We start from the raw sequence: 13,029 nt of genomic DNA, 5'->3' as shown, positions 1-13,029 counted from the left end.
ACCAATTAATCTAAACTACGACGAACTCTGCGAAGGAAACTAGACATCGGTTATACGTTTTTATGAAATAACAACAGTCAACTCCGCAAAATGGGCGACAGCAGCGCGCGCACATGACACGTATTGTCCACTTACACAGGCATGAAGTGCCAACTGTCCTATGACACTAACTGATTACAAGGAGGACGCGTACATTGTCTTATTAGTGCTCAAATCGGGCTGGTGATGACCTATTACGCTCGAGAATTTCGTTATAGTTTTGATTACTGTTAGAAAATTACTCGGACGATACTGGTTAAATTTTACCCCCATAGGCAATAAGTTATTTTATGCAGCTAGCTACGCCTCATAATGTTTACCAGTAAGGGTCAGTTTTACATACGGGCCTCTTTTTCTCAGCTTTAATGCTGAACCGTTTTACCCACTCCCTTTTCTCTCAAGGGAGCTCATTCATTTTGGGTATGGTTTAGGTTTTCCCTCACCTTTGCTGGAAATAAATAACAATTATAGATAATGCAATTCAGTTGAGCTGTTAGCAAATGAAAGGCTCCGATTGTAGAAAAAATATGGCAAAATCTTGGTCTCATTTTGCAACTTATTCCAAGCAAACAGAGATAGGCCTTAGCGATGCGCTCTATGAGTTTAAGTAAAGGAGCGAGAAGCATAAGGTTATTTCATTCTTCACAAAGTTCATTCACACTCGATCCCTTTACGCTGTAGTAAATTTTACTAAAATGTACACTGAATGCGAAGAAAACGCTTCTTTCAGTCTGAATGTAATATTCTGAAATTATAATCTCGTCTCTCTCTTTCCCCTTAGTGCATCTTTTCATGTCCATGCACAGAGTATCGTGATTTGATAATTTAATCAATCACGTTTACATTCGAGGCAGCTTTAGTTGTAAACTGTCCCAGTCCTATTGAGATATCACGATTTTTCAAATAACTTCCCATTTAATACAAACCACTTGCCATTGCAAGCTGGACAATTGCAATTCATTGTTGGCTGAATTGCCACAATACTTATTAGATAAGGTTCAGCGGGTACAAAATGCTGCGGCGCGTTTCGTCCCCTGCACTCGAAATTATGACCGAATTACGCCAGTTCTTAAAGAGCTTCACTGGCTACCTGTAAAGCAACGTATAATCTGAGAATTATTACTACTTACTTAAAAAACCCCCTGAAAGCTTTAGCACCTCAATACATATATGATTTTTTAGTACACTATAAACCACCTAGAACTTTGCGTTCGTCCGATAAGAAACTATTACAAGTTCCTCGTTTCAAGCTTAAGATTTATGAAGGCAGATCCTTTGTTATATAGCTCCATATCTATGGAATCAGCTTTCAGATGCCATACGGCAAGCACCGTCGTTTGTGACATTTAAATCCAACCTAAAGACGCCTTTATTTGATCAAGTATTTAATTATTCATTAGCTTTTTGCTTAATACTTTTAGTAAGTTGTTTTAATCATCTTTGTGTTATTTTTTATCCATATAGCTGTACAGCGCTCTGAACTCTAGCATGGGCGCTATAAAAGTCTTGCATTATTATTATCATTATAATTATTATTATTATTATTATCAGTATTACAATCTTTTAATGAGGATATTGGTATTATTTTATCAAAAGCTCTTATTGGTAAAAAAAACAGCAACTATCGCAAGATTTACAAGACACCAATTTTCTTTATGTGAAGCAACTAAAAGTCCTCCTATTTAGATTTTTACAAGCAAAAAGTTATTTTCAGCTTGAGGAGGGAATATACAAGGGTGGAAAATGACAGCTCATTTCACATTTTCCATTAATGTGACGAGTATTACAATAAAGTAATGGCTACTTGACATGACCAGATGTTCTATAGCAACATTCTTTCTGCGGATCGTTTGTAGCATTGAAAGATCCACCCTCACCTCCACAGAAATCACCCTCATTATCTCCACTACTCCCACCAGAGTAGCTCTTCCACACGGATCGGTACAGTCCCCCCTCCGAAACCGCCATCGATGTTTCTATACAAGAATCGTCCACCAGCTCCTCCCTGAAGATATCCCTTGTCACCTTCTCCGCCATTTTCCATGATTCCACAAAGTGCTGTGAACTTCTGCCACTGAAGTAGAAACCACCTACTTCAACTCCTAAAACAATAATGAAAAAAATAATAGGAGGGATATATCCAATGACTTTCTCTTTTTTTCAACATAGATTGACTGAAAAGGTGTACAGGATTTAGCTCAATTTCCATGGTTTAAGGTGTGCTTGAAAGCTTTTACCTAATTACAGCAATCTAAAACGAAGTATTTGAGAAATAAGCTAACACGATAACGATTAGGAATAAAACTGGGACTGAAATACAACCGTATGTTGTCATAATAAGTCTACTCAGCTGAATTACTCCAGGAGATCTGTGACGTCATTGCGGGGGCCTGGGGAAAGAAATTTTAATGCCGTATCCCATCAACCAACGCGCGCACCAATTCAATCTGTTTTCATGGCGGCCGTCGGCGTGATGCGAGGTCGATGTAGCTAACTACTTTCGCACTTAAAACAAGTGAGAAGACTTGTCATGGGTAGTTTGAACAATGCAGCTACTGCCATGAAAAGAAACTCCGTGTCTGCGTGGTTAAATACTTTGACAGCTATTCGCGATGAACATTGCAGACAATCCAAACGTAAGCTCGATGTACTCATGCATTGCATGAAGTTTGTTTTATTATTTCTTGCTTGTGTACTGGATCGGGCATTCGCTTTATCAACATTTAATGTTATTCGCATTAAAGCTGCCTTGTTTCTGGGAATGGTGTGTTTGTGTTGATTTCATATTTTATATGTGCTGATTTTAAAGAAGTTTTGATCGAGCCTTCGTTGCTCTCTCGAAGTCAGTTCCATTATCGCGGGCTTTTTGACGCGGCGATATTCAGCATTTAAAGTACTTTTAAATATGTATTGTTTCTTTTGCCGGCTAATTGTTTTTATTGTGATTTTTATTGTTTGTTTGGATGTCTTATCGAGCAAAGGAAATTATGCTTCACGCCGAGTCAGTAATTCGACGTCATTGCCCATTTCAAAACTGTGGTAAATTTTAGAAAAACAAAAAGAACATCTTCGTCTTTATCCGGAGCACAAACTGGATGGCTTGTCAACCTCTCGGAAGTGGGTTTCATTAAGACAATGCGAAGAAAAACTTCTAGACGACGAGAGTAATCCTTACTCCAGGAAGCAAAGGGTCAGTAAACTGTCAGAACGATGAAGAACTTGTGGATTTAGTTTTACCAAAGATTGCGAAAATTGTGTCACCTGTGGACTTTTTACTGCAAGGAACTGATGGAAGTCATGATTTTCACAGCAAATTATGCAAGTGCAGAGACGAGTTTTTCCTGCGCTACCCAGAACTTTCCTTGCAACAATATAGGTAGGGGTCTGTAGGGTGTTCATGGATATTTCTACAGAATGTATAGCTCCGTAAAATATTGATATCTCACCCATGGAAGGGATTTTTTATAAGCACCCCCACCCAGTGATGGAAGTCATGATTTTCACAGTAAATTGTGCAAGTTCAGAGACGAATTTTTCCTGCGCTACCCAAAACTTTCATTGCAACAATAGAGATAGGGGTCTGTAGGGTGTTTATGGATATTTCTACAAAATGTGTAGCTCCGTAAAATATTGATTTCTCACCCATGGAAGGGATTTTTTATAAGCACCCCTACCCTCTAGAGATTCTGAAAAATCTCCAAATATTTTTTTAATAGTTTTTGGTCTTTGAGAACGGGACCCCTAGGAATTTTCATTTGCCTTCTGTGGAGGGGGGGGGGGAGGATAATGGCTAATTACTGGAATTACACAAGAATAACAAAAACAAAATTTGTAAAGCAACATGTTCAAAAATTATCAAAGTCCTTTTAAAATTAGGAAATAACATGTATGACTATCACAAGTTTGCACCCTTTCACTAAAATTCCTGTAAAATTATAATCTACATTTTACATAAATTGGGTATAGTATATAACCTAACTGATACTGTATACCACGATGGTATCTGGAATTTTTACAGTTTAAAAAAGTAGTTGTGTGCCACACAACTCTGCAAGTCTGTTCATTTCATTTCTGTTCATCTTCATGACTGAAGATTCCTTGACTCAAGATGTCATGTCATTACCAAAGTTGAAGAGGAAGGGTCGAAGGCAGAGTTGAATCATTGAAGCAGAAGTCAACCAGAAATCGAATGACAAATAGAGGGAGGAATGTATCCTGGCAAGTGAAAAACCACCATACCGGATTACAGTGGGACTGATGCGTCAAAATGAGCCTAATTTGAGCCAGTTGAAAGAGCTGCTACAAAAAATTCTATCCTTGAGGCGAGCAGCTGATGGAGGCCCTCAGGCAACTTACCAACCAAGCTCGAACGTCCATGGAAATCCCAAGGAAAGGTATCCAATCCGGTCTTGAAAGATCCGACTCTCGTCAGAGCCGGGTAGTTCGCTTGTGTACGTCTCTTAAGCACATTTTTATCGCACAATAAAACTGAGTACGTCGTCAAAATGTACTCCCTGATGGAAATGAAATTTTTAAAACAGTCCTCTACGGGAAAGAATCGAGCGCTGAGTCGAGAATACTGTCTCAGCATTGGATTCACAGAAGGCATCCAAGTAAGTAAAATTTTCACCTTTCAGAACAATAGCTGTCTTTCAGAACATTTCTTTGTCGCAAAAATTTCCGCATGGCGGTCGACCGGCCGCCATGCTTTGAAAACAGATTGAATTGGTGCGCGCGTTGGTTTATGGGATACCGCATTAAAGTTTCTTCCCCAGGCCCGCGCAATGACGTCACAGATCACCTGGCTAATATTAGCAATCTGTGTGCCTTGTCCGTCGCTTCCCCCTGACCATGACTTGTTGTGCTCGTACTAGCATCACATCCTTCATGTCAGGAAGTGACCGTTTCCATCCCTCCTCCGGCTCCTGCTATTATAAAAGGAACGTGATCAGTTTCTCTCACTACGAAGGTGCCTCCGTCTCCTCCTGCTGAGTTACAGACGTTGTTGATTCCACCTTCATGGCCAACAAGAATGTGGATGATCTCACTTTCAGTTAAGGAGAAAGTGCCGATCCTTCTTACACCACTCCCTCGGTATTCACCATTGTTACTGGGTAATACCTACCCTCTTGCTGCTTCTATTGCTTCTATTCTGTATTCATCAGTGTACGGCACAATCCAACGTTGGATTCCGCTGGACAGTGTGACTTGTCCGTCGTGATCCTGACCTGACTATCGAAGTGACAACTCAGCAGTGAGACGTCAATTTCTGATATGATGTGGCGAGGACACGTTTTTAAGACGATCGCTGGAGCGGCACACGGTGATGTGTGTTTACAAACTTTCTGCAGCAGCTTCCTGTTTTTTTAATCCATTTTTCGTTGTTTTAATCCCTGTTTTATTAAATTTGTTTGCGCATTAACCCAAAAAAGGAGACTAATCAGTGAACAGTTCTATGCCAAAAGGGCGTAAGAGGAACTTTATAAACGGGAAGATTGAGAAAACTCCCGGTTATTAACTAACCATGATGAGAAGAATTGAAATAGTAATAATAATAATAAACAGAAAGATCGAGTAAAACTTTTGGTTAATAATTAATCACGATTAGACATAGTTCAATACTCGCCGTAAAATTTCGTTTTTCTTTAGACTCTGAAGATGAAGTGTCGTCGCTTTCTGTTGCTTTCTTTCCTATTTCTTTTTTTTCTATATGGAGGCTGGTTTTATGCCCTTACATTTGCAAACCATGGTGAGTTTACTTTAACACTCTATAGTGTGGGTTGGATGAAGGATTATATTAATTTTTCATGGCAGTTTTAATGTAACATGTGTTAAACTTTCTTGATTGTTTCTTTGGTTTTTTCTGGCGGGAGATGCGGTTGCACTTCGGTCGTTGCTATCGATTTCAAATGGAAAGCTCTGCCTTTCGCTATCCAAAAGTTAAAATAGGCGGTGACATATAGATCTGATTTCAGTTGGTTCTTGTGTTATGATTTTTCATTTATGCATCTACAGAAAAGTTGAAGACTTGCAGCTTTCAAATCAATTCTTAAGGAAAATTCGTTTCACGCAATATGGGAAGATGCCACAACTTAGTTAGGAAAGTTAACTGAACACTTTGAATATCCTATTTCAGCTTATCAATGAGGCTCAGAACTAAACTCTAACGTGAACATTTAACGTGAGCTTAAGTAAGACGAAATTGAATTTTTCTCCGGGAATTATTGCTCACTGAAATTTTGAATAAAGCGAACCACGGTTGTGAGAGAGGTTAACTCCTTTTGAAACTTTCTACTCAATTTCTAATAACAACGGCCAGGGACGCCAACACGCGGCAGTTCAAATTTTGAGAAGAATTTTTCTGATCAAATCCATCATGAAACAAATTAAATCAATAAAGAGACGCTAAAAATCATTTTTGGTGGTTATTATCGACAATCCCAAAGTTTGTCCGTGGTCCGATCGGGCTCGCTGGTAAATACCGATTAATAATTGATCAGAATGAGTGAGAGACACTCTGATATGTCTAACATAGGAAAACAAAAAATAATAACAGAACTTAAAGTTCCGTAAAATCTCATTTGAAGCAACAGTTTTTTAATGTTAGTCTAAGCAATGGGTGTATATGTGATTTATTTTAACTACCTGAGTTTCACGAGTTTTGACTCAAACTCGGTGTTCAGGATCTGGGATCAAAATAAAAAAGTCTTCCCTGAATCATACTTTGAAAAATAAAGAAGGGAATTTTTTGAAAATGAGCCAAGGGTTTAACCCATATACAATTCCAACTAAAGATAAAGCAAATATGCGTCTATTGTAAGAATTCGTTTTGCTATATTTTCTGACCAAAAAAGATTACAGAGAATGAAAGTGTCCTATAAATAGCTTTCCTTGCTGAGTTTTATTAGAAAAGGCAACTTGCTCGAACAAAGCAGCATTGACAATTTTAATGTCGAAGCAAAGGAAAAAAAAATAAGTCATCGATAGAAGGGTTCTCATCAAGAGCAATAGAATTCAAGTAAACTGAATGCCACCCAAAACCGTCGGGAAGCATTAGATATCAACATTCATCTTGACAACAGGAATTCTACAAGTAGAAATAGTCAAGTAGAAAATTAATATCCTCCACTTGACTATTGTATTTCACGGAGGGAGACAAAAGCAAATGAAGTATTGCTATTCATTCTACAAAGAATACGAAGTGAAAAACACATCGATTATTTATGCTTTTGATTAGTTTTAAGATGAGACGTATACATGTTTCATTCCTAAACAATGCGTGGAAGATGGATTTCAATGTTTCTGCTGTCTTTAACAGTATTTAATTTACAAAGACATCACGGGAGCCATCAAGAACATTGAGGGTCAACGAAAAACAGTTTTGTTCTCCTTTTTAATGTTTGCAACTTTTGAAGCACAGTTACCTCATGCATTAGCAATCTAAATAATAACTTTATTGATAAAAGCAGCGAAAAAAGCAAAGCAGTTTTTTGAAAAAGAAAACTGGTTTAGGGAAACAAGGAATGCAAATCGAATATTTTATCACTATTTCTCTCGTAGACTTTGAGTAAAATAGAGGTTTAGAGAAATGGATCACTACTGCGAGTACCTAAAATGCTGTTTCGATCAACTAGCCTGAATGGGAGAGATTTTAAAGTGATTCATAACAATATAAAAACTACTAGAAGTCAGTAACAAAAAAAAAAATTCAACAATCTATAATCTATAATCTTCGTGAGACAAACGATTAGACGTTCATTTAGGTTTTCTTTTTTTATCTTTGCAACGTTGTCTAATAAGATGAGATGTCACAGCCTACCTCGGACGTTCGCAAACCCCAGAAGTTGCCAGCTTTTGAATAATCTCGTCCCATTCCTATTAATCCATGGCGAACAATTCGATACAGTCAGCGGTTGTCATTGCTGACGCGCAAGTTGTCAGCGATCATCACCACGGGCTCCCACGGCGTGGTTTTTATTAGCGGTTGACACGATGGGCACAGATGGGCTCATAAGTTTCGCCAGCACTAAAATGGCGGAGCCAAGTAGGAAAAGGCCCGTAAGTGGTTACTTCAAGCAGTTGTCACAGGTCACAAGTGATTTTTTAGAGCCAACACGAAGGAGAAGAAAACACAACAGTCGGGGAGCATATTTTAAAGTCGAACGAGTTATTTCGAGGCGGTCACTGGATCACGAAGTATGAAAAACTCCTCTTATATGTCTAGAGTTCGAGAAGCTTTTATTATAAGCTTACTTCAGAAGAGAAATTGTGATCTGATATTCAAAGAACATTTTAGTTTTGTAGTATAAGGAATCATTTTTTTTTCGCAGATCGAGTATCTTATAAAGTGGGATGGGTACAGCTATTACAGCTGCAGCTGGGAAAACGAAGATAACCTTACGATCGATCTTGTGCGGTAAATTCAGTTCGAATGATCAGACAGCATTGCGATTATTTACTAATATGATTTTTTTTCATAAAATAAAATCCAGGAGATTTTCTATTTCTACATCTGTTCATTGAATTCCTTCGGGTTTTTATTTTTTTTACAAAGAAGTTTGTACATCTGAGGGTATAATGCACTATATCGATAGAAGGACAATGGTTATGAAATTAATTTATGTTCGTCAACTGTAAGGGGGTTCAATGTACGTCCACCTTTTGTGGTATTTTTGATGAGATACTAAATAATTTGCATCAAGCCAAAACAAAAAAGCTTACACTGCCATGTTTTTATTCAGGACATTTGAAAGACCAGTGATCCCACAAGCTCGCCTGCAGGAAAATATAGATTTTCTACTCCTGGCAATTACATCTAAATTAAAAAGTAAATCGAGAGGACCATCAACCCTGTTTTTTCACCATGACTGTTACCGGTTCCTATTTCAGGGGAAAGGTCGAGCGAACAAAGATGGCAAATCTACTATGCTAGAGAAGCAGGACTTTGACCAATGCAATTTTGACAATTTATGGGATCAGTGCTTGGACAAAAATGGAGATGGTGTTAGGATTAAATTTCCTATAAAACTGCAACTGAATTTGTCATGGTCACCAAAAATTACTGCTGTTAAGAATGGTACTCTTGTAAACCCTCCAAGGATGCCCCTTGAGAAACTCACCATTGAATTTATACGCCAGCCATTTTCTATACTTATTGCTTGAGAGTATATTTGACAGGCAGTGGAGGTTTCACTCAAGATTTTTGCCTATTGAGTACATAGTAATATTGTAAATGATAACTAGGTCATTTCAGCTTGAAATATAGTTGCCCCTCTTATCTTGTCACTATAGACTTTTCTTAAATATTCAAAATGCTGGTTTGAAATTTAGAAACAGAATGGGACTTAAACAATATCTTCATATCCAGGCCAAATGTTATATGCTATGCAACTTTTATAATCTGCATTTAATGGCAATGTCATTTCTTATTAAATAGAGGCTGACTGGTTTTCTTTGTCAGTAATGCCCTTCAATAATTGTACAAGCTGGTGTTTTGTTTTCTTAGAAATGTTTTTGATTCCTCGTTTCTTTAGTTCGTCCTTAAGCTGAGGCTCTCTCATTTTTGTAAAGTCAACTGGGCTCAAATGCCCAGTAGATTGAGTTTGAGATGCAAGAGCACTTTGGCCAACATGCAGATCAGATTGAGATGGAGTAGTAACTTCTGGGGGTGAATTTTTTTTTCTTTTTTGGAATATGTCCTCTTCCCAGTACTCTGTCTTGTGTTTCTGATAGCATCTGGGCTCCCGTTCCCTTTTTCGTAGATGCCATTGACGTGACTCTTGACGGAGAACATCACCAACCGAGTCCCACTTGTTTGATTTCCTCAAAACAATGGACCTTGCAACATCATTGTTTTTTTCTACTCCTTGCCCTGTGAATAGTTTGACTGCTTTGTACATTTGAAAAAACCATGGGATGTGGGAAACCATTATATGCATGTATGGGGTAACTCTTTTTCGTTCATAACCTTCCCTCAATCCTGCAAGAGAGATAAAATCATTCACCCATTGTTTTGCTTTCAACCAAAACTCTGTGGGGCTGGTATTTGGTTGCCAGTTACTGAGACTTTTGTACAGGGCTGCGAAGGTCACCCATATTTTTATGATCTTTTCAGCGGTTTCAGGCCTCAAGAAATCAGTCATTTTCTCTGGAAGGTGATACAGCAGTGCTTTCTTATCGTTTCCCATGAGACTTGTCCAGTCGTGAACAGAACTTTCTTTGCCATCGGCATTCTTTTTTGTCCAAACATTGAAAGATACTCGACAAGACCTTATGCTGTTAATCAACTTATCTAGGTGTGCCTGTTTGTTGCTGGTGTTTAGAATACTCTCCTCGATATCCCAATCAATAACTTCTGTTATTGAATTGGAAGTTAACACATCAGTTATTCTTAAAAGGAGGTGAAGTTCATCAACAATAATATGGTCCAACTCAATGTGCAGAAAGGGTTCCTTACAGCAGCCATAATTATCCTTTGATTTTTTTGACATTTCTCTCATTTCCTGTAAAGACCTTGCTAGTGGCTTTGAATTGAAATAAGTGAAATGTTCATCTGTTTTCCATCTGTCATCTTTGTGGATCTTACACCATGCACATGCGTAGTTAGCTGTTGCTCCATTTAAACCTAACATGATAAGAATGAATTTGTAGTCACCACCAAGGAAAAATTCTGTTTTGATTTCAGTATGGCCAATAGTAACTTTAGCTTCTGTAATCATACTGTTAATTTCACTAAAAATGCTTCCAAAGGACTCTTTGAGAGAGGTATAGTCTTCTTTCCCATTAAGGATAGCAAGAGTTCTGTTTCCTTTGGCTGTCATAACTGGATCACCTGTCTGTAAAATTGAAAAGGACAACAATACAAAGCTGGAATTCCGGGTCATACGAGCCCCATCACCATTTATTTTGATTTGGATTTTTTCAGTTGCTGGGTTTTCTCTCAGGTACTCTTCTACATGCTCCTTGATAAGCTCCTTAACAGCACTAACTTTTGCCCCAGGTGCTTTTCCTGGTAGGCTGTCTATGTGGCATAGCTTATTTAAATTAGCTCTGCATTGCTGAATCAGATATGACTTTGGAAGCCCATCTGTGACCATAGTAAGTTCATGGAAAAAAGAATCACCCACACAAAACTTGTCCAAGAGGAAGAGTATTTCTTCTACTTGCTTTTTTTCTTCCTCAGAGAGGGAATTGTACTTCAGGGTGGTTTCTTGCTCATTTGGTCCTGCCAAATCACAAGGCAAAATTTTCTTACTGGATAAGGTGTGTTTTACACCTGAGTTACTCTCCTTTACCAAAATGCTTTCAATGTCTAATTCAAAATATTTGCTGAACCAAAGAGCAGTTTCAGCCCTAGTGAGAAAGTTTTTTAATGTTCTTGCTTTGTTTTGACTGGAAGAAACTGGCTTCCCTTTGTATTCAGCGTTAATAGATAATTTTTCCAGATAAACCAAATAGTCTTCCAATTGCTTATTTGTGCTTTGTAGGTGACTAATAACTCTATCCTTCTCCTCAATAGTCTGAGTCATTTCTTTGAATAACTCCTCTTTTTCCTGTTCAATGTTATTGTGTTTAGTTCTCCAGCCATTGATTTCGCTCTCCAATGTAATTATTTTCCTGTGGAGATCCTGAGAGGATTTTACCTGGCCCTCAAAAATGTGGAACTTCTTGACCCTGTCATTTAAGGTCTCTCTTGCTCTACCTTTTGTTGTCCTGTAGAGATTTGCCACTGAACCAGCTCTTTTGGCCAATGATTGGTTCATCTCATGTCTCTTGGTGGTGTCCTCAGTGAAGAACAATGCATGGTCCCTAACTGCCTCTTCTAACAGAGCAACATAATCTGACACAAGCTGTAGGCCGGGCGAACCTTGTGAGGTTTTCTCAGAGGTGTCCTCGGTGATTATTTTGTGCCATTCCCTTAGCAATGGATAGGGTATTTCCAGGGCGAATATTGGTTTCGTCTCCAACGCTTTAGCCGCATATCTAAGTTCCGGTTCAATGAACTTAACTTCTCTTGCATATTCATGATCACAACCTTTTTTTTCGTCCGACATTTCAAAGAAACCCGCGAAATTCTATTGTTTTGCAACTCAGAAAACAGGAGGAGAGGTTACGTAGCTAGAAGAGACTTTTCAAAATGGTGGACGAAATGAGGCTGAATTCAGCATGGTTGCACGAAGGGTGTCTGAGCGAGCGCGTGAAAGTGACAGCTGTGGATGAACTCACCTAGTTTGAGAGGAAGATTTTAACCCTTTTTTAGGGGCGTTAGGAACCGTCAATTCCAGTTTTTAGGGGACGTTTTCAGCATAGAACTCGACTTTTGCCTTCGAACAAGACATTCCGATCTGGGGACATCTTACACGAGCAACAGAGAACTTATCTCAAACGTTTTACGGTGCCACGTTCGGACAAATTTAACGGAAATTAGAAGAGAAGTATGGCAGATTTTCTCAGGAACAGTAGAAAATCTCAAAAGCGTTGGGAACCGTCCATTCATCAACTCTTTGCGAACAATATTGCTCAAAGGCAAGGGGACATGTTCTTCTTTTAAATTAGATTTGGGGACCTGAAAAAAGTTTTAGTTATAAATTATGAAAGCAAGGGTTTGACTACGGCAAGACCAGTTTTCACTGTTTCCTTTGTAATTTCATACGCGCTGAAACATAATGCAAGTCCACAGAGTAACACGATTCGCATGCGCGACGGCCATGATGTATCAAATTGTTCGCCATGCCATTTCTGTTCGAGAAATGTATATAAGCTAAAAAACTAAATCGAAAAAACGCAGATATGCCGACCTACACCGAACCAAAGGCTGACAATTCAGTACAAGAGCGAATTTTTTGGCAGATAGCATAGGATCTGAATGGGCACTCTCGGCTGCTGCGGTTGATATCCACTGGATTTTTAAAATCCACGATTCCTTAACTGTACTCTGTTGTAGTCACATGTTTTCAGAATTTTTTTTCGCAAACTTACACGAGCCGATCC

At 38.5% G+C, this 13,029-nt stretch overlaps 2 protein-coding genes and 1 long non-coding RNA gene across 4 annotated transcripts in view; 2 read left to right on the top strand and 1 right to left on the bottom strand.

The window, feature by feature from the left end:
- The window catches only part of LOC148737203 (uncharacterized), a 48,318-nt gene that overhangs the window by 22,633 nt on the left and 12,656 nt on the right, over positions 1-13,029 (top strand). The gene's annotated exons all lie outside the window — the stretch shown is intronic.
- On the top strand, positions 8,024-9,321 carry LOC148737207 (uncharacterized). Of its 2 annotated transcripts, none has more exons than XM_088749073.1 (3): positions 8,024-8,235; positions 8,370-8,455; positions 8,929-9,321. In XM_088749073.1, exons 1-3 carry the CDS (start codon positions 8,032-8,034, stop codon positions 8,969-8,971), a joined length of 333 nt encoding a protein of 110 aa, XP_088605199.1. In that variant the 5' UTR covers positions 8,024-8,031; the 3' UTR covers positions 8,972-9,321. The 2 variants fall into 2 exon arrangements, with proteins under 2 accessions (XP_088605199.1, XP_088605198.1); XM_088749072.1 differs by having other exon boundaries at positions 8,026-8,235; positions 8,781-9,321.
- On the bottom strand, positions 9,221-12,315 carry LOC148737206 (uncharacterized). Its single transcript, XM_088748991.1, has one exon. It carries the CDS (start codon positions 12,090-12,092, stop codon positions 9,468-9,470), a length of 2,625 nt encoding a protein of 874 aa, XP_088605117.1. The 5' UTR covers positions 12,093-12,315; the 3' UTR covers positions 9,221-9,467.

Source organism: Stylophora pistillata, chromosome 2, assembly GCF_964205215.1.
Source record: "Stylophora pistillata chromosome 2, jaStyPist1.2, whole genome shotgun sequence".
Classification (NCBI taxonomy): Eukaryota; Metazoa; Cnidaria; class Anthozoa; order Scleractinia; family Pocilloporidae; genus Stylophora; species Stylophora pistillata.
This window is presented reverse-complemented; position numbering and strand designations above follow the sequence as displayed.